Source organism: Pongo pygmaeus, chromosome 1, assembly GCF_028885625.2.
Source record: "Pongo pygmaeus isolate AG05252 chromosome 1, NHGRI_mPonPyg2-v2.0_pri, whole genome shotgun sequence".
NCBI lineage: Eukaryota > Metazoa > Chordata > Mammalia > Primates > Hominidae > Pongo > Pongo pygmaeus.
The window spans coordinates 11547512-11569944 of record NC_072373.2 but is presented as its reverse complement, the minus strand read 5'-3'; the positions used below and the strand labels follow the sequence as shown (position 1 = coordinate 11569944).

At 36.3% G+C, this 22433-nt stretch overlaps 1 protein-coding gene across 5 annotated transcripts in view; it reads left to right on the top strand.

Moving 5' to 3' along the window:
- RYR2 (ryanodine receptor 2) overlaps positions 1-22433 on the top strand; it is a 789753-nt gene that overhangs the window by 604461 nt on the left and 162859 nt on the right. For all 5 annotated transcript variants that reach the window (XM_054448216.2, XM_054448137.2, XM_054448051.2 and 2 more), the window contains exons 49-58: positions 2327-2496; positions 3750-3970; positions 5287-5377; positions 8147-8287; positions 9685-9848; positions 11790-11868; positions 14152-14241; positions 14999-15136; positions 20628-20705; positions 22005-22080. In XM_054448216.2, coding sequence (XP_054304191.1) covers positions 2327-2496; positions 3750-3970; positions 5287-5377; positions 8147-8287; positions 9685-9848; positions 11790-11868; positions 14152-14241; positions 14999-15136; positions 20628-20705; positions 22005-22080 — 1248 coding nt within the window. The remainder of the gene's footprint in view (positions 1-2326; positions 2497-3749; positions 3971-5286; positions 5378-8146; positions 8288-9684; positions 9849-11789; positions 11869-14151; positions 14242-14998; positions 15137-20627; positions 20706-22004; positions 22081-22433) is intronic.

Genomic DNA, 22433 nt, shown 5'->3' with positions numbered 1-22433 from the left:
TGCCCATCTCGGCCTCCCAAAGTGCTGGGATTACAGGCGTGAGCCACCGTGCCCGGCCAGATCTCTGCTTTTTTCAGCCAGGTGTGGTGGTGCACGCCTGTAGTCCCAGCTACTCAGGAGGCTGAGGCAGGAGAATCACTTGAACCTGGGAGATGGAGGTTGCAGTGAGCCATGGTCGTACCACTGCACTCCAGCCTGGGCAGCAGAGCGAGACTCTGTCTCAAAAAAAATTTTTTTTTTTTTACTGCTTTCCTTTTGTGGAGAATATAGACAGAAACCTGTAGGTTTTGATGTCACCATAGCTGTGCATTTAACTTTATGTGGCTGTGCATTCACTGCAAAGCTTAAACCACCAATATATCTTTCTCCTTTTCAGTGACAACTCAATTGGTCTATAAGCATCACCAAGTAGCAGTAATAATGGTTATTATACATTCTATATTTAGTATGTGAAGTTTGTCTCTAAAGAATGATATTTTCCCTTCTCAGGATTAGCTAAGGTCTTCCTCAGACATTTTTATCATATTTATTTCCAAGCTAGAGTATGCCTCAGAATAATAATGAAAGAAGGAGGGGTTCAGAAAACTTGAGGAACAAGCACATAATCCTGCAGCTCTTGGCCAGGCTGATTTGGCCGCCCTGTCTGAGGCAGTAATTGTGGGTGGATGAATACAACAGGCACTGCTGGTAATTGCGGGTGGATGTATACAGCAGGCACCGTGGGGTGACACTGCTGCTCTATTGTCTCCAGTGTGTTTGAGGAGATGGTGCAAATAAAACAGCAACTTGAGCCAATCCGTGAGTCTTGAGCCACAGGCGGATGCATTTGTGGCACTCATTAGAAAGAATGTCTGCTTGGATAAAAGCTTAAAAAGCAAAGCATATAGAGCAGGACCGGTGAGTTGCTCCCTTTTTCCCTAGGCACAGCTACACTTTAAGATAATCAAATACTGTACATTTAAATTCCTTTTTAATGTGATTTTTAGGAGAATTGAAATTGAATTTTATATAGATTTTTAATTGAAAATCATAATATACTGATTTGACACTAAGGTTAAGTCAGCTTTGGCTGGATTTTAAATCCAGTTTTAGTTGGTTTAAATACAACTCTGTCAGTTACTAGGTATATGACCTCGGACTGGTTACTTCTCTAAAGGCTAGTTTTCGTCATTCATTGAATGAGAGTCATAATAGCAGCCTCACAGTTGGGTTGTGGGAATTGTGTAAGATCGTGTCAGTAACGTTCCTAGTGCAGTGCCTGACAACAGCACAACACATCAGAACTATTATTCTTATAATGTAAAGAAAGGAATGTATTAGTTATATTGGGTGTTATAATTATAAGGAATGAATACTACCAGGCATTATCCTTTCATCTAGTTTCCTTTAGAACATTATTTGTTTGTTTTCATGATTCACATATAAAATTTGTTCATTGACTATAAGTGAAAACAGAAAAGTTGTCATTTTATTCATTCAGTTTATTCAGGATGATTGTGGTCATGTGTCATCTTTCTCTGAGTTCTTGTTTCTTTGATGTTGTATCCATATGAAAAATTCTATGATAGTATTTGTAGAAGAGTACAGTGTGTGATCAGCACCAGTTTGGCGTAATTATCATATGGTCAAACAGGAAGTAAATAAATTCTTCAGTATTTGAAATTGGCACATAATCCCATGATTTCTCATATCAGTGGTCCCCAATTAGGGAACCTACGGACTGACTATAAAGAATTCACAAATCTCTATAGGCATAAAGGTTTGAGTATTGATAGAGAAAACAATATGACCCTTAAATGCATGTGAAATGCTATTATGATTAATGAAACATATTTCATAGGAAAGCCATACTGGTTTTATAGTGTCAGTTCATCATTTTGTTATTGTTCTAAGACATGAAAATGTAAATATACCAAGATTATCACATAAGGGTAGATGAGCTTTATTCACGTTTAAAACAGGCTCGCTTAGAAAAGGTGAAAATCCCCACTTCACATTTTCACTTTTCATGGATTTCACTTGGAGTTTTAGAAAGTAGATTTTGGATGCCTGTTTGTTTCTCCTAAGTATCTAACAATGCCGTGTCTTGTATCCTGTATGCATTTAACAAGTGGATGCCTATATAACACTTCAATGACCTTGACTTTACATTGCACTGCCTTCTTTCCTCAGCAAACTCCCATAATAGCTTGAGGGTAGTCGAAGAACAGAAAACCATTTCATTGAAAACTGTGTTTAAAATGTAAGAAGTCTAGAAAGCAGCCATTTGTAATCTATCCTGTATATGACACAGCCATTGACACCAAAATTCACTTCTCTCTTTTAGATGGGAATGTGGTGGAACCTGACATGTCTGCGGGGTTTTGCCCAGATCACAAGGCAGCCATGGTTTTATTCCTTGACAGGGTCTATGGAATTGAGGTTCAAGACTTCCTCCTCCATCTTCTTGAGGTTGGCTTTCTGCCAGATCTCCGGGCGGCTGCTTCTTTAGATACGGTAAGATTGGAGTGATGGACTTCCTCCTCTCTTGACTCTTCACTCTGCCTTATGATGTTCTTTTATATATATCCATTCATTAATTTATTGACAATGAATGTTTATTGAGTACGTGTTATATTTTCAGGTAAGCCATGGGTAAACAGAAAATAAACTAGGCTATGTTCTCAAGGAATTCACTGAATAAACTGACAACCTCAAGAAACTTCCCACTGACCAAAAAGAATATCATAAGAATTCTGATAAGGTGCTATGGGATTCAATAAGAGGTTCACATAACTCTAATTTGGGAGGTCACAGTGACTCCTGTTAACCTCTGTTCAGTATCAACCTCCAAATTGGCCTAAACAATTATGCTTCTCAATAAAAGCAATTAAAGAATTAAGATGATTTATTGGATATTGTTGAGTCATATCATCTTGGTATCTTCGTTTGTTAAGGTACAAATGGATTGAAGTCTGTTCTGTATATTGGGTGGCCCACATGGAGAATCTGCCATTATCAGCTTAAATGTTCTTTTCTTTGAAACACTGTGGAATAAGCCGAAGTTGTAAATGTTATTGTAGTAGTTATACTACTATACACATTTAATACCTACTTTCATGTACTCATTAATTTTATCAATTAAATGTGCTTTTTTGATTTCAAAGCACATCAGGACTTGAGCTGATAGTAGCCCCTTCATGAAATATATGAGAGCAGAATCACAAAAATGAAATGAAAATTTCTTTTCTTTGTTTTGTATATTCACATGAAATTGTGGACCTGAATAGTATGGATGATAACATAGTAATACAGTTATCCTTTGATTATTGGTGCTGATAGACATGAGAAGAATAAATATGAATAATAAAGAGAATTCAGAAAGAATTTACGCATATGAGATCTATTGTGAGAATAAGCTCCTCTCTTTGCCTAGCAAAGGAAAATACTCACATCTGTGATATTATTGTCTTCTTACATTGATCCTACCATTGATATTTAATGATAGAATCTGAACCTGTTAAGCTTTTTGAGGAGATAGGTGTCATTTCATTCATTTTTATCTATTTATGAACAATTGATAGTTGATTGGTTTTACTGGTAAAAATCATATGAACCCGACATTTAAAGATACAACTAAAGAATACATTTCCATGTGTCATAGTGCTATCATCTTCTGGATAGTGAAATTGTATGTCCCCATGTTAATCCCTTTGAAAGTTATCTACTGCCAAACACAAATGGCCTTCTACTCTCTGATTCTTTTTCAGGCAGCTTTAAGTGCTACAGACATGGCCTTGGCCCTCAATCGGTACCTTTGCACAGCCGTCTTGCCATTGTTAACAAGATGTGCTCCTCTCTTTGCTGGCACAGAGCACCATGCTTCTCTCATTGACTCATTACTTCATACTGTGTATAGACTTTCTAAGGGCTGTTCACTTACCAAAGCTCAGCGGGATTCCATAGAAGTTTGTTTACTCTCTATTTGTGGGTGAGTAGATAACAAATTCTATTCCAGCTTCTTCTTTAAAAAACAGAATTTACAATGTGGCCTTTGACAAATTATTTAGAATTTTGGAAACATTCTCCATACCACAAATTTAATTCATTTTAGGTAGTCCCATATACTGAGGTGTGAGTCTTCTCCGATTGCCCTTGCTCCCAGTCAAGTTCCTGAGTGTTCCTCCAAGCCTCCCTAGGGTAACCAGCTGTTGGATATAGCTTTTGACCAGTTACAGAATACTATTCTGGATGTTGGGAGTGGGGAGTAATTGTGTCGGGAGTCCTTGGCCACTTTAGGTGAGATGAATAGATCTCCCCTTTTGACTGTGTTTGATGATTTAACTCCTCTTCTAGAAGAGAAAAGAAAAAAGGGACTTCTTAAATATAAAATGTGATACAGCATAATATTAAACCATATTTATATGTGGCAACGATGAAGGCTGAATATTTCCTCCCACCTGGAAAACCATTTCCTATAAGTAGAAGTGCTAGAATGTCTTACGATGAAAACCAGAAATGTATCTCCCCCTGATGAAGTTTTGCCTGTGAAAGTGATAATTTCTCAAGCCCCTAGAAAGATCATGGCTTCTTTATAACTGCTCAGGAACTCTTGCAGGTGCAGCCAGCAGCCTGGCAGTCCCTGGGGGAAGGGCAAGTTTTCACCCATGGGGGAGTGTCTGGGTTGAGAACCAGATGGCACTGAGGGAAGTGGAAAATCAGAAGAGTAATTCTTTAACTTCCCTAATCTAAGATTCTGTAAAATTGAACCAAAATGCCTATCTCACAGAGATTTTCTAAGTATTACATGAGGTAAAACACTTCCTGTTGCCTGACACAGTAGATGTTCACTATGTATTCATTTTCTCTCTCTTCCTTCTCTGGCAAATTTGCTGTCTCAGCCTTTTTTTCGTCCTTTCTGTTCCAATATTGCCTCTTCTTTTTGCTTCTTACCATCCATTGGAATGAGGGAAGGGACATTTACTGAAATTAATGGAGGAAAGTCTTAGGAAACAGTGGGGTCTGCATTTGTGAGTGGTTAGGAAAGAAAGGAGCAGAACAGAAACATCTTCTGTAGCAAAGAAGGGGTTGTCTTCAGATGTAGGGGATAGAGGTAAGTTGGGAAATCTAACCTTATATAAAATTAAGTAAGTAAGTGGCTAATCTTTGGACAAAGAACATCTAATGAATACCATCTGAAGAGAGGTATAGATTCAGGTCCTTGGCTTATATAATTTATTCTAATGAATGATCTACTTAGTTTAGACACATTTCTTGGCATTATGAACATTAGCTTTGTTCCAACAGACAACTGAGACCTTCTATGATGCAGCACTTACTCAGAAGATTAGTATTTGATGTTCCATTATTAAATGAACATGCAAAGATGCCTCTTAAAGTAAGTATAGGAAATGTTTGTAGATACTTGATTACTGGCTTCTCTGACTTTATTTTCTATGACAACATATACATTTCTTAGATACATCATGCTTGACGCTGGGAAATTTCTCCCAATTATTGAAATGGGTATAGAAGTTATAGGACTGTATACATCAACTTGAAATAAACAAGTTCTATAAGATTATAGAAATCTTAACACTGATTTCCATGGAAACAATGGAAATAGAAATCAATTGAAAAAAAAGGACCACAGGCCGGGCGCGGTGGCTCACTCCTGTAATCCCAGCACTTTGGGAGGCCAAGGCGGGCGGATCACGAGGTTAGGAGATCGAGACCATCCTGGCTAACACAGTGAAACCCCATCTCTATAAAAAATACAAAAAATTAGCCGGACATGGTGGCGGATGCCTGTAGTCCCAGCTACGTGGGAGGCTGAGGCAGGAGAATGGCGTGAACCCAGGAGGCGGAGCTTGCAGTGAGCCGAGATTGCGCCACCGCACTCCAGCCTGGGTGACAGAGCGAGACTCCGTCAAAAAAAAAGAAAAAAAAAGGACCACAGGGAAAAGATAAGCCAAGATACTCTTAAGGTGGAAAACATGGTAATAGGCCTGGCCTAAAATATTATTAGAAACCTCGAGGGATAAAGACGAGGCTTCAAAGACAACATTTTCTAAGTTAATAATCACATGACAGGTTCTAAATGTCGCTTCATAGGGTTCAAAGATAACCTCTCTGTATATGCAATTATAGTTTGTCACACAGTATAGAAAAATCACTGGTATTTTCTCTAACTTTATTATTCTGTTCAGGATCAAGTCTCATTCTATCTTACTGAGTTGGTAATGTTTTCTTGTCCTTTAATATCATAATCTAGACTCAGAATATAGAATATAGTGTTTGCATCAAAGTTCTACAGTAATGTGATGGATTTTTTATAGATGATCACTCTGCAATGCCATCTAGTAGCATTATTTTTTCCCCAATGGCTACCCAGTACTAGTGCTGAAGAAGTATGAGATATAAAGAGTCTATATGGAGCTGTTACAGTAAACATCCTGGATATTTAGCAAAAGTAATCTTTCTCTATGAAAATTGACTTTGGTTTAATAAATCTAGATACATTAGTGAATTAGGTAAAATAAATTATATCCTTGATAAAAATTCTATTTTTATGTTTTTTTGTCATCTTCAATAGTCCTTGTCTTGCAAAATTTTTTGATACAAATGAGCTGGAAAATTCATGAAAAAAGATAGTCTCATGCTGTTACCCTTATGCAATAAAACTCTTTTACATTAGAGATATGTCAGTGTTAAGCCAAGCAAATTAGAACTCAATATTTCCTGATTTGTGACTCCTAAATTGTGTGGATGTATGTATGTGTTCATTTTTTTTAACTGAAAGGGAAAGTAAATGAGTTGTAATATTTTAACAGTAAGACATGCAGCCCACTTTAACAACAGTAATTCTTACAATTCATTTTCTTCCTTAGATATAGGAAAGGGTCAAAATATGTATAGTCATAAGATCATTTTATTAATTTGACAAATATAGATCAAGAATAAATTATCCGAAGAACTACCAAATAATTGAAAGATTCTGTGCTTGTCCTTGACCTTCCAGTTTAGTTCTAAACAAGCGGTATGCATAGGTGAAAATGTAAGGAGCAACGTAGACAATCAGTAAAGTAATAAATTGCATCCATAACCACCAAAGAAATGTAGACAAAGAAATGATCGGAGTAGAGCAATTTTGGAACTTGGAGAAGTAAGTTTTGCGGCAAGCCATAGAGAGGCAGAGAGGGAGCAAAAAGAATCACAGATGTATGGGCCCTTTGTTGTGCTTCTGGGTCATCCTGACATCAGTCCCTTCATTTCACACACGGATTCCAAGATATTAATAACAATTCATAAAATTGTAAGTAAATGATTAACGTAGAACTCAGGGATACATAGACATCCAAACAACCTCATAAAGAATGCTGTTCAAGATATAGTTATTTGTAAAATTGGGCATTTGGTTCTCATATTGCAATCAGTGTTCAATTTGAAAGAGACATAGTGTATTAGCCGGGGTTCTCTAGAGGGACAGAACTAATAAGATAGATGTATATATGAAGGGGAGTTTATTAAGGAGTATTGACTCACATGATCACCAGGTGAAGTCCCACAATAGCCTGTCTGCAAGCTGAGGGGCAAGGAAGCCAGTTCAAGTCCCAAACCTCAAAAGTAGTGAAGCCAACAGTGCAGCCTTCAGTCTGTGGCCGAAGGCCCAAGAGCCCCTGGCAAAGCACTAGTGTAAATCCAAGAGTCTAAAAGCTGAAGAACTTGGAGTCTGATGTTCAATGGCAGGAAGCACCCAGCACGGGAGAATGATAACGGCCAGAAGATTCAGCAAGTCAGGTTCTTCTGCCTGCTTTTATCCTAGCTGTGCTGGCAGCTGATTAGATGGTGCCCACCTAGACTGAGGGTGAGTCTGCCTCTCCCTGTCCACTGACTCAAATGTTAATCTCCTTTGGCAACACCCTCACAGACACACCCAGGAACAATACTTTGCATCCTTCAATCCAATCAAGTTGACCCTCAGTATTAACCATCACATGTAGTATACACGGTGATAGTATTCTCCAAGATAATTTATATGGGATTGAGCAATTTCACTTCAGGTGACCTTATAATGTAGCATTAGAGTGTGATATGAGGAGAAGTGAAAAAAAACAATATAAAAGTTTTGATAGCTCATTGCTTTTATAACTGTTTTCCCACATAGCTGCTGACAAATCATTATGAAAGATGCTGGAAATATTACTGCCTGCCTGGAGGGTGGGGAAACTTTGGTGCTGCCTCAGAAGAAGAACTTCATTTATCAAGAAAGTTGTTCTGGGGCATTTTTGATGCCCTGTCTCAAAAGGTAATTTAATGTTTTGTGGGTTTGTTTGTATCAATAAAATGGTATAAAGCCACACATTCTTAGTAAGATAGTACTATCTTTGCTAACCAAGACACATATGGCTTGATTTTTTCTCTTTTCTCAACTTCATAACAAATGTTGAAAATGCAATTTATATTTACTTAATCATTGTGGTAGCATTTTCCTTGTGATCATAGCACTGTTTCTGAATATAAAATGGCTAAGCACTTCAGGAAATTATGCACAAGTTGGTAAGTTTCTGGTGCATTTGGACTCTAACTCTCCCTAGTCCCATCTCCAATCTTATAAAGACCAAAGAAATTATATCCAATACAAAAATACAAAACATGAAATCTTATGTAATTGTAATATCCCAGTGCCCTGCTAAAGTCTCCAGCTTTGCTGCCATGGAGATTTAGATACCTTCACTCAATGTTGCATTGCATATGTGGCATTCCCTTATAGTTGCAAAGTTTATAATGAATAGTTCATATGTTTTCAGATGACTGGCAGGTGTTGATCTTAGAGAAAAGGCAGAACAACAAGTTTTGTATGTTCATGCTTAAATTAATCAAAATTAGTTTCAATTCCCAGATTGACATTATTAGATGATTGGAGTAGTACAACCACAAATTTGCTACATAATAGAAGAAAATTTGTCTGCAATTACATTTGGTAACAACACTTTAATGCTTTTTCTTACTGAATTTCCTTTGGTAAACTGAGTCCTTTTAAAATAATGTGTAAGTATTTATTAGAATCATTTACAACATTTATTTAACATTGAACATTTAAAGTGAAATAATTTAAATTATTACTATTATTTTTTAGAAAATCTATAAATATAAATTTGACTGTCATTAATATACAAATACCTCTTCCTATAAATTTTTATCATGCATACTTTCTATAGAATTTCTTTTCCAGCTCAGAATTTTATTTTTCAAACCTTTATAATGCAACATGGATCAGTTAAAATTTCTCACTCTCTAGAATGTTATACTTTATGTTTTTTTATATGTAGTCATTATAATGTACAGGAATTATCTATAACTAACTATAAGGAATGTAGTCACTATTGACTGAAATTACGTTTATCTCTTAACGATATTTTACACATTGACAATATTAAAGTTTACTTCATTTCCAGTGTGTTGGAGAGTCAAAGATATTCTTCTTCTTAAGCTGAAACTTCAGTAAATCTAGCTGCAGCTTCTTTTTTGTTTGATTGGGGTTTTAGGCCCTGTGTTTCATTTTCTAGAAAAAGAATTATCAGAGAGTTCAGTTAGTCCAGGGTAATTCAGATTTTCTTCTGCAACCTTCTGTCAGCCCGGATGATCATGCTGACAACTTTTGCCATATAGTAATTTTTTTTTTTGGTCCTCCATTTTTCCCAGAAATATGAACAAGAACTTTTCAAACTGGCACTGCCTTGCCTGAGTGCAGTTGCGGGAGCTTTGCCTCCAGACTACATGGAGTCAAATTATGTCAGTATGATGGAAAAACAGTCATCAATGGATTCTGAAGGGAACTTTAACCCACAACCTGTTGATACCTCAAAGTATGGACTCTTTCTATTGCAGCAGATTTTTATTGTAAATGATGTGTGAAGTCTGAAATTGAATAAGGTACTAAAGTGAACTTTCTCTAATACATGCCCCCTTTGAATTGGTATCCTTTTAATAGGGGTCCCTGTAATTTATAAAATGATAGTAGTAATAATAATGATTATACTAATATCAGAAATAGATAAGAAGTACCTTTTAGGATACTCTTAACACAATCAAGACTCTGTATATGTAATATCTATAATAGAATTAAGAAAATATGTCAGTTCTATTTTTAGTTGAAAAATTACCCTAAATGTTTATTAGTAACTACAATCAACCTCTATATAACATCTTTTACTTAGGATGTTCCCAGCATGCACTGCAAAGCTGTTTCTGTGAGTAGCAAGGGAATCCCTTCACCCATCACTACATCTCAGCAAGGCCCAGGGTTAACAGCTGATGTTCAGCATGATAAAACGCAGCACGAGATGGAAGGGAATATTGAATGAGAATTTTTATGGAAAATTCAAATTGTTCTACAAATAGGATGTTTGAGAACTTCAGGTGTTCAACGTCTGAGCATTTTGTTGTTGTTGTTACTGTTTTTAAGTAGGACCATGGTTCTCCATGTGCAAGGAAAGCTGCCTCTTCATGCCACCTTATCTTACTGATTGCATGGTGACTCAACAAGATCAGTTTTAGCAAGGTAGACACTTGGTAGTTATTATCCACGGCTTCTGAATTTGCTTGGGAGTTCAACTTTGAGGCTTCTGAGTGGCCCCCAGCTGATTTAGCTTCCATAACCAGATCAGAATTTCAACCTGAGTGGTATGCCATTAGTTTGATAATGCCTTAAATTTGCATGTTTGGTCTTTGATGACAGTCCTGTGAGAAAAGACCCTTTCCCCCTCCCCCAGTATTTGGCTTATGTGATTGATCTTTTGTATCTCTTCCGAAGTAAGTAAACCAAAATATCACATGTTCACATTCCTACATGGGTAAGTTTGTGGTTTGCTAACATATGATCTGAGATTTTTAAATAGCAGAACAATGTCACGGTTTTGGTGTTGGTTGATTAAATCCTATTCATTAATAAGTGTGGGCATGGATATTAATTTACCTAGGCTTGCCCCTTTGGGGACTTCTTAACAGATGCAGGTTTACGTGGTGTTATCAATGATTTCTAGACGATTACGATTTTTTATATATTGCTTCTTAAGTATGTGTATGTCTTTTAGTTCAGTTACTGTTAACTGCTGGAAAACAACAGCAAACCATCTTATACTAGATTTTATGTGGAACTGTATTCTCAAAGTTAATACTTTAATAAGATATATTCATTAATGAATAGAATTATGTATATATATTTAATTTTCCATTCATAGATACATTTTAAGCCTTAGATTTATCATCAGACTTGGTCATCATTTGCATGTCCTCAACATCAAGGAATTAAATATTCATTTAAACACAAAAGGAGTCAAGACTAAATATTATCAAAAAGCAGGAGTTAATTATTTTCCCTATAGTTAATACCAGTAACATTTACAGTGTTATTTGTGGACCATGTATATTTTAAAATTTTAACACATCACTACTAAATTTAGTGCTTGTTTTTTCTTTTTTGTGTAATCTATTGTCCTAATCTTTGAATGTATTTTAATTATTTCAATTTATATATTTAATAATAATTGTTATTATAGTTTTATGATATGTAATTTGTTGTTAGCACATAAAATATGAATCAATATAAGATGAGCAGATAGAACATTATCTGCTCAACTTTTCTTATATTGTTCTGAAAATAGAAAAATGTAATTCTAAAAAAAAGCAGTGTTTAACAGTTAAAATTGAATGAGATATAAGCATTCATAAGCTGTGAGTAAATTATTAATATGATTTCCTGTAAATTCTGTGAAAATCAAGCTCTTTTGTCGTTACTTTTCTCATAGTATTACAATTCCTGAGAAGCTGGAATACTTCATTAACAAATATGCAGAACACTCCCATGACAAATGGTCAATGGACAAGGTAAAAAGATGTTACATTCTAATTCAGTAGTCATTATTAATGACTGGTCACTGTTCAAATATTTCTGACCATGACAATTTTCTGTTTTAAAATGAGAACTTGATCTAAATTAGGAAAAAATACTTAATTACGATTAGCTTATATAAAAATGTAATATTTAGCTAGCTCCATCATTAACACAAATATGACACCCTTATGAATAAGCACTATTTCAAGCTTTCAAAAGATCTATTCATTAAATATAAATATAGTTTCTATAGCATATATTGTTTATCAGAGTAAAAAGCAACAATCACCAACAGCTTCAGGAGGAAATGATGACTCCGGGTTCAGAATTCACCTTTTAGGGAAACTTTGGTTTTATATGTAGGTTTTTTTGGTTTATTTTTTGAGTCCTGCTCTGCTGCCCAGGCTGGAGTGCAGTGGTGTGATCATACTTCACTGCAGCCTGGAACTACCGGGCTCAAGCAATCCTCCTGCCTCAACCGCCTGAGTAGTTGGGACTACAGGTGCACACCACCATACCTGGCTAATTGTTAATATTTTTTATAGAGATGAGATCTTGCTATGTTGCCCAGGCTGGTCTCCAACTGTTGTTGGCCTCAAGCAGTTGTTCAGCCAGCCTCAGCCTCCCAAACTGCTGAGATTACAGGCATAAGCCACCATGCCTGGCCAGGTTTTATATGTAGTTCTATATCAGATAAAATCTTGAAAAGTCTTAATCAGGATTTAACAATTATTTACCTTTTCTGTTCTTCTGCTGTATTTCTTACTAGATCTGCAGTTTACTAAAAGTAGATTACATCGGCCATGTGACTTTTTTGTGTGTTTTCAAGAAAAACAACAGAAATGAGAAAACTAAAGTAGCTGCGTCTATGAGATGATTTCTACATATTATGAGATTTTCTAAAGGAAATCTTATGCCTACAGGTTCACGTTTAAGTTGAGTTTAGTCTAAACTTGACAGAGGATAAAGTAGGTTCGTCAGAGGAGTTGAGTTGAGATAGTTCAAGAACTAAAATACTTATATATTGATTTGGTGAAATGAAAATCAGACACCAAAGGTTGCTTCCAGAGGTTGTGTATGCTACGTAACAAATAAAGATCATCATGCTGGAGATGCCATATTGAGTTTCAAACTGTGCCCTGGCCAGCCAGTCTTTCAGTCCCTCTAAGAAACTCTTTTTTGGTTTTGATAAGTATCTGGTTCTTCATTCAGTAATTGATTTACTAGGTAAGTCAGTAAGGATCTATCTTATATAAAAACTCTGCTAAGTACTGAGTGGGTGGAGTTGGTGATGGAGAGGAATATTACAAGAAGGTTTTCCAGTCTGATTACTCAGATTCTGTAGGCAGACAAGAAATGATATAGGGAAATGGTGATATGCACAGATGGGCAAAATAATATGGAATGAATATGTTGAGAGAAAATTTGATGAAAGAATGGGTAAAACAGGTGGCATTATTCAGAGAAGACGTTGAGATACATACTCTAGTTTTCCTATTTAAAATGCATGGTTTTTTTTGTTTGTTTTTTTGTTTTGAGACGGAGTCTCGCTCTGTCGCCCAGGCTGGACTGTAGTGCTGCAATCTCCGCGATCGCGGCTCGCTGCAAGCTCCGCCTCCCGGGTTCCCGCCATTCTCCTGCCTCAGCCTCCCGAGTAGCTGGGACTACAGGCGCCCGCCACCACGCCCGGCTCATTTTTTGTATTTTTAGTAGAGACGGGGTTTCACTGTGTTAGCCAGGATGGTCTCAATCTCCTGACCTCGTGATCCGCCGCCTCGGCCTCCCAAAGTGCTGGGATTACAGGCGTGAGCCACCGCGCCCGGCCTAAAATGCATGTTTTGTATTTATACTTCATAGGTGGGGTCCCAAGATGGGTCAGAATAAATATCCTTGGGACCATGCGTTCCTCTAGCCTCCTCCTGTGGGAATGCTTATCGGCACTATTATAAGACCTTGGTCTGTTTAGGGAAGATCAAGTGCTTCTAATCTCTAGATAAAAGACTTGTTCCAGATGATTACTGAAAATACATCATGCAATATATCCATGTAACAAAACTGCACATTTACTCCCTGAATCTGAAATTTAAAATAAAAGAAAATAACATTGATTAGGATGAATATCTTTATAGTGATTTATGCTGGATAAGATTTCAATCTTAACCCTTCTTAGTTCATTTTAGGTTTATTTTATCAAACGTGCACTTAAACACCTGCATATCTACAATCTCTAAAATTAACACATGTAAAACAATTTTTAATGTTTGCCTTTTTTTAAGTTGGCAAATGGATGGATTTATGGAGAAATATATTCAGACTCTTCTAAGGTTCAGCCATTAATGAAGCCATATAAGCTATTGTCTGAAAAGGTGAGGATTTTTTGTTTGTTTTAGTTTGTAAAGTTTTTATTCTTTTGGAAAATGTGTTTTTTTGTTATATTTTTTATATTAAAATGTCTTCTTTATTTTAAATTAGGCATTTTTTCTTCCAAAGGTCCCATTTAAAAAAAAAAAAACCTTCTTATATTTTGTCTTTTCCTCTCCATTCTTATTTTCTGTCAGCCTTTCTGTGTTTATTCTCTTCTCTCCTTAACATTTTTCTTTTCCTTTTTGGTTTTTATTCCTCTTGCATATTTTTAAGTACTTAAAAAAAATCTTATCATGCTTAAGAGTTTCTTAATGAGTGATGACAAAGTAATAATGTGCTTATTATGTATAGATTTTCATATATTTTACTTCTTTGGGAAAAAATGAGTATCTTGGCAAATGAAGTGAAAAGGATTTCACTTCACTGTGAGTCACATGTATATTACATAAGCTGTCCCTTTTTTCTGTGTCTCTCCTTTCTAGTTTCTGTGTAAGGTCCTAGGAACCGGGTTGCTAAAGGAAATTGACCTTGGTGCTATATAATGAACAAAGCGAGGATCCCTCTTACTAACATTAGTAAAACTAGATCTCTGCTCACACTCTGCTTTTTAGAATTTTACTTTCCTTTTTTTATTTTTAAATAAGCTATGCTCATCAAATTTTTAAAAAGTGAAGGCAGTCTATTTTAGAGCAAAGCGTTACTTAACATTTTTATTTACATTCATAATATATCTGTTGTTTTTTGTTTTTTCTTCTCTAGGAAAAAGAAATTTATCGCTGGCCAATCAAAGAATCTTTAAAAACTATGCTGGCTTGGGGCTGGAGAATTGAAAGAACTCGGGAGGGAGACAGCATGGCCCTTTACAACCGGACTCGTCGTATTTCTCAGACAAGCCAGGTAAGAATTCATCACGGTGATGAATCAACTGTTTATGTTATGGATTAAATAATCTTTTAAATTTAATTATTGGGTTTTTCTGAAAAATAATCTGAAAATTCTGAAGAGTCACAAAATTTAGAAGGGAGAGAAAAAAGCTACATATATATATATTTTTTTTTAGTTTCAAGGGAGGTTAAATGATGATTAAGTTACTGGACTTTATGTACAAGCCTTCCTTTTCCTGACTAGTATAGAAGAAGTAACCAGTTGTAGGACATGGATGAAGCTGGAAACCAACATTCTCAGCAAACTAACACAGGAACAGAAAACCAAACACTGCATGTTCTCACTCATAAGTGGGAGTTGAACAATGAGAACACATGGACACAGGGAGGGGAATATCACACAACAGAGCCTGTCAGGGGTTGGGGGGCTAGGGGAGGGATAGCATTAAGAGAAATACCTAATGTAGATGACGGGTTGATGGGTGCAGCAAACCACTATGGCCCGTGTATACCTATGTAACAAACCTGCATGTTCTGCACATGTACCCCAGAACTTAAAGTATAATAAAAAATTTAAGAGAAGAAGAAGAAGAAGTAACCAGTTGTAAGGTCCTAAAGTTTTCCTAATGAAAACAGTACATCATGTTCATTTGCTACAGCTAGTTTGTCTGTAGAGCTTTCTTCTCATTTCCAGTGGGATCTGAGGGTCGATTCTTAGGAAAGAGTAGGGTGTTCAGACAGTCATGATCCAGATCTAGAAGGCACAAGGGTGCTCCTGTCTGCAGAGGGAAGGTATACAGCCACACAGGCAGAGCAAGAATTCACAGAAGATGTTGCTGCTGGACCATGTCAAGGGAGTTCGACCAACAAGCAAGGCTCTACCCATAGGTCTTCGGTGCTCAAGGTGGCAAGAGTAAGGCACAGCCTTGATGTGGAAAAGCTAGAGTTCAGAGAGCAAACCAAACACCACCCGTTAACATTTAGTCACAAGGTCATGTGAGCTGCTTACCTTTGACCCCCTCATTTCTCCTGGGAGCTAAATCTGTCATTATTCTTCTCCTGACCCCTCAGCTCACTATGTATGTGGTTTACACCAGATATTGTTTGTTATTGCTATTTACACAAATATCATTTTTGAAAAAAAATGAGGGTCTTAACAGCATGTGCTTCACATGCTCCATATTTGAAATATACTTTTAAATAAATTGAGTTCTGATTTGGGCATATTTTACATTCGGTTGTCTTTGGGATGTATCATATATGGATGGAAGCTGTAAAAGTGTATTTTATCTATTTTTTTGTCCATGTAGTTTTCTAAGTAGATTAGCTTTTATTTTAATCTGTTTCAACAAATGCTGAGCACAAACTGCATACTAGGTAATAAGAATACAAAGATAGCGAGACAATTCTAATCCTAAAAGTCATAAAATAGTGTTAGATAAGGTCAAGTTAAATCTACTACAACATGGTATGGTAAGGGTGGGACTAGTGGTATGTATAAGGCACTACACAGTGTAGAGAAAGGGATGATTTTTTAAAAAATTATTCTGTAAGGTAGATAAGAAATAAGAAATTACTACAAATGGAGGTGACTTTAGGCTTCATGAAAAATAAGGTAGATTCTCCCACTGCCCTTAATAGCAAAAATTATGTACTCTAATTTAAAATCGTATATATTTTATATCACTCCTCTTTCTCTTTCTCCTTTTTGTTCTAATAGTAAGCCCTTAATAGACCCTATTAACCCGTGGAACCATCTCTCATGTCTTAGTGATTTTTACAGTGACATGTGATTTTTGAGATTCATTCTTAAATCTCGTATGTGATTTCAAAATATTAGGTGATGCTTGTGCCAGAGGCACAGTTTATGAGATAGAGGAAGGGCTATGGAATTTCACCACTTGGGCTCAAATTCTGGTAGTGCTACTTTCTAAAAATGTACCTTTGGATACTTGATCTCCGTTTGCCTCATTAAATGTGAATTCTTATTGTTACTATTGTTATGTCAGCATTTCTGTGGAGAGCATTTATTGAGAGCATCTCATTAGTGGTAAATGAAAGAGTATATTTGTGTTTGCAGCACTTTGGCCTGTAGGTGGGAAAGAAAGAATATTTCTATAAGCTTCAGAAATGTGGAGCAATATATACCAAAGGCCACAAGTCTATTTATAACTCTTGCCATTATTTTCGCCCAAAGGTTCTTTAAGCATAAACCAAGATTATTTGAAATGTTCACATAGATTGTCATTTCTCCATTACTTACCTTATAGCGTTTTCTTTTTCAACTATCATCTTGTTAAACTTCTTTGTCTTTTTTTATGTTACTGATTTCCTATGTGATTATAAAGCAATTTTATCCCATGGATAAACTCTTCTGACTAAAGGAACACTTTTTATAGCATCGTTTTATATAAGGAATACCAATGGATGAGTGAAGATCGTGCGTAGATGTGATTCTGAGCCTGAATTCCTCAGCTGTTTTTCACTGGGGCTTGGCACTCCCTCAGGGACACACCAGTGGCCCATGGTTAATGGCAGTATCTGGCACGGCCAAGCCTGGGTTGACATTCTGGTCTCACCCATGAGTACCTAGCTGGTATTGTGAGCTTGGGTAAACTGGTTAACCTCTCTATGCTGCAGTTTTCTCATTTTTAAAATGAAGCTGGTATGAGCATCGGCTTTGAAAGAATGTTGTAAGTGTTCTGGTTATGATGCTTATCAATCACTTAAAAGAGTAACTGGCATATATTTCAATATAGGTGAGCCATAATTTTTGTCCTTATTATCTTTATGTGGATCAATAACCTGACGAATGTCCTTTGTTTACCATGAATACCACAGGAAGACACGAATCCTGATTTCAGGAAATTTATTGCCCACTTAGGGTTTTATAATTTGCATATGTAAGACAAACATAAGGGCATGAATAATACCAGTATCAACTTGACGGAATATATAATAGAGTATATAAGGGCTGATAAAAGTTACAAGAAGCTGATTGGAGAGGGGTTAAGTGGGTGGGTTTTGACCCCCTCCTATCCCACAGGTTTTCAATAACTGTTTACTCCCAAATTCCAATTTCTTACCTTGTATCCATTTTTCAGTACTGCACATGTAGGACAAAAACTATTTAAAACAAATGAAAAATAAGCTTATAACCCGGAAGGGGAAGGGAGATTAGAATGAAACTTTTGGAATGTGTTTCTTATCTAGAACTAAAATACAAGATAGGATAGAGGAATGGTGCATTCATTCCTTCAACAGATACTTATTGAGCACCTATTATGTACGCTGCGTTGTTCTAAGCTTTTCAGATAGATGAGTGACGAAATGGACAAAAATCTCTGCTGTCAAGGAGCTTACATTCTAATGGGGGAAATAAACAACATACTTGAAATTTCAAATTTCAAAAGAAAGAGGTTCAATGGACTCACAGTTCCACGTGGCTGCGGAGGCCTCACACTCATGGTGGAAGGTAAAAGGCACATCTCACATGGTGGCAGATGAGAAGAATGAGGAACCAAGTGAGAGGGGTTTCCCCTTATGAAACCACCAGATCTTGTGAGACTTATTCACTACCACAAGAACAGTATGGAGGAAAATGCCCCCATGATTCAGTTATCTCCCACTGGGTACCCCCCACAGCATGAGGGAATTATGGGAGCTACAATTCAAGAGGAGATTTGGGTGGGTACATAGACATGATAATGGATGAAGGGGAGTAACCCGAGATGGTTGCCATGGATTCTAGCTTGTGTCCGCAAATCAATAGCTGTGTTAGGTGAGGTAAAGACCATAGGAGTGCTGGGGACAGCAAGGAGAGAATAATGACTTTGATTTTATATGTTGTGGTGGGCAAAATTATGACTTCCCAAATATGTTCTCCCACTCCTCACTACAACTGTATGGGACCTATGGTGTTGATAGCAGTTATGGTTGTAGTAGTGATAATGATAGTATACTAACAATGAGAATAGCCATTTACTAAAATTCCTGATCCATTTCTTTGTGTCAAGCACTTTGCTAAGGATTTTACATCCAATACCTAGTTTCATACCAGCCTTTGAGGCTGGTGGCCTATTTAGCCTATTAAAAGAAAAACTTCAGGCCGGGCATGGTGGCTCACGCCTGTAATCCCAGCACTTTGGGAGGCCAAGGCGGGTGGATCACAAGGTCAGGAGTTCGAGACCATCCTGGCCAATATGGTGAAACCCCGTCTCTACTAAAAATACAAAAATTAGCTGGTCACGGTGATGCGTGCCTGTAATCCCAGCTATTCGGGAGGCTGAGGCAGGAGAATCGCTTGAACCTGGGAGGCAGAGGTTACAGTGAGTCAAGATCATGCCACTGCAGTCCAGCCTGGTGACAGAATGAGACTCTGTCTCAAAAAAAAAAAAAAAAAAAAGGAAAACTTCAGACAAATTAAATTTAACAGAGTTTAATTGAACAAAGAACCAGTGGCAGTCCCTGAAACCAGGACAGGTTCAGTGAGAGTCTGGGGCTGCCATGCAGCTGGATAATGTTTACAGATAAAAAGGGAGTGATGCTCAGAAAACAGAAGTGAGGTACAGAGAAAGCTGGATTCATTCCACCAAGGTGTTTGCCTTCTTTGAACAAGGTTTGAACAGTGTCCTCATGGTAAAGGCACAGAAGCCAGGGTGCCGTCAAAACTGACCCGTAAGTTAAGTATCGCTCATGAGCCTGTTATTAGTTATAGCATATGTTACACTCACTTTTATTTTACAAGCATGATAATGAGCTATATTTTCATTTTGTTTTTAGTTTGCTTTTTGTTTGTGCATTTTTAATGAGAGAATATACACAATTATGGAAAATGTCAAGATATAGTTTTAGATTTATAAGCAGGAACCAGAGCTCATTTCTGTGGTACACTTTCACATAATATGCCATTGGGTGGAAGGAGGTAAGTGCCCAGGATGGTTAGTGAAACTTCCTTAAAATTGATGAAGAGGTATATTTCATTTTTCAAAAGCTTTAATTCAGAATTTAAAGAAGTCTCTTCCTCAAGGATTTCCAAGTGCATTACTGAATACTATATGATATACTATGATAATTTAAAAGTTGGTTATACTTTATCCTAACATTTGACCCATCAAGACATTTGTAAATATTAACGTCTTTGATTAACTCTTGCTTGTGTGAGGAAGAGTAAATTTCACTGCAGCCAATTTGGATTTGTAAGAAACTCAAAAATGTAATGGTCTTCTGCATAAGATAATGTTTCAGAATTTTGGATTCATTGCACAATACATCAAATTCTGACAGGCAGTTTTCAGAATTATCAATCATAAATCATTTTCAGACACCCAAATATAATTTTAACGTGTGAGATGTGTTTACAACATCATTTTGTATAGAAACTTGCCAGTTTTATCTAAGGAAACACTATGTTTGGAAATTTGTGCCATATTTTTAAAGTATAAGTTATGTCTCTCTTCACAAGGTTTTTAATGAGGCACTGTTTTTTCACACAAATGATCTAGGTTTCTGTAGATGCTGCCCATGGTTACAGTCCCCGGGCCATTGACATGAGCAATGTTACGCTATCTAGAGACCTGCATGTAAGTACTACTAACTTTTAAAAATAGTCTCCAAGTTTAATTTTTAAGAAGCATAATGTAATACTTTCCTGTGAAACATATTTCGCAGCATGGTTTGAATGTGGCGATCTATAATGGATCCACGGAATTTATAGATTATATACTCTAATTTTTTAATACTATCAAAATTGATAGCTGGGTGTGGTGGCACGTGCCTATAGTCCCAGCTACTTGGGAGGCTGAGGCAGGAGAATCGCTTGGACCTGGGAGGCAGAGGTTGCAGTGAGCCGAGATCGCACCACTGCACTCCAGCCTGAGTGACAGAGTGAGACTCCCTCTCAAAGAAAAAAGAAAAAAGTTGATACAACTTTTTCTAGGGTGTTTCAGCCATATAATATATTTTCCTTAAAGATAATAGCCATTTAAAAATCTCTATGTTAAATAGTTGTGTGTGAGAAGAGAGTAAATAGTTAATAATGCTCGGCGCAAGGGCCATCTTCTTTTAAGTTTTTCCAGAGAAATTGATTGCATTTGCTTGCTCCATTCATAGTCTCATCTGTTCTTTTTTGTCACCAAGGAATCTACTTTAAAATAGCAGATTTGAAAGTAAGATAAAATTGATTGCCTTGAGACATAAAGTTAATAGGTCAATATGGTGTTCAAATAACATATTAACATTGTTGGTAACTGTATTGTTCCAAGAGAAACAAGGACGTAAATATAAAATTGACATATTGTTGAATTGTTTGGTTTGCCATTTGTTATTGCTCCCATATGAATGTATTAAAATGACACAGTAAACTTGAAAATCAAATGTAAAAAGAATCTAGGAGGTAATCTTATCAAAACCCAAAAGGTCACGGAAAGATTAACTTGGCTAGTCTAAGATCTCTCACTTAGTTTGGAGAGAGATTGATTTAGAAATCCAATCTTTGACTGTCAATCTAACATTCTCCGTGTTCAAGTTGAATAAGGTTTAGGTCATTTTTAAGGCTTTGGAAATTAAAACAAGAACTTGTAAATACAAATATTTTTTCCTGAAGTCCATAGCTATTTTGGTTTCATTATCGAATTAATGTCTTCAAACATTATGAATAACAATGACCATTCTCATCTGCTGTTTAGTTACTGTATAATATTGCAAATCCTTACAATTCTCTGGGATTCAGATTCTAAAGAAGAGCGTTTGATTATCTTTTAAACGTATCATAGCACTAATACTTTATGAGTTATTCCTTTAAGGTATCTAATATTACATATTAGAAAGCAATATTATCCTTTTTGACTTATTGAAATAATAAATATTTTTGTTCATTTAAGGCTATGGCAGAAATGATGGCTGAAAACTACCATAATATATGGGCAAAGAAAAAGAAAATGGAGTTGGAGTCCAAAGGTAATATTTTTTAAAAACGTTTATTAAAAAATAATCAGAGTTCAATTACGTGAGTATATGGATGAAGTAGTCTTTTCAGCACAAGAGCTTATTATGACTTTTTAAAATTACAATGGTTTAAATGTGCCTATAACAGATTGAAGTTGGAAATGCTGTAATTTCCCAGTGGCTAGTATATATTTTCTTGTGTCTCAGAATTTTGACAGCTTTCTTTCACCCATTTTAGCTTATAGATTTCTATACTTCTCATCCTGATATCTGAGTTGCTCTATGAATGACTTAGACTTCCCTCCCTGACTGTCTTCCCCAATTTAAATATCTCCTATATCACCCCTTTTTATTTCCTATCTCAG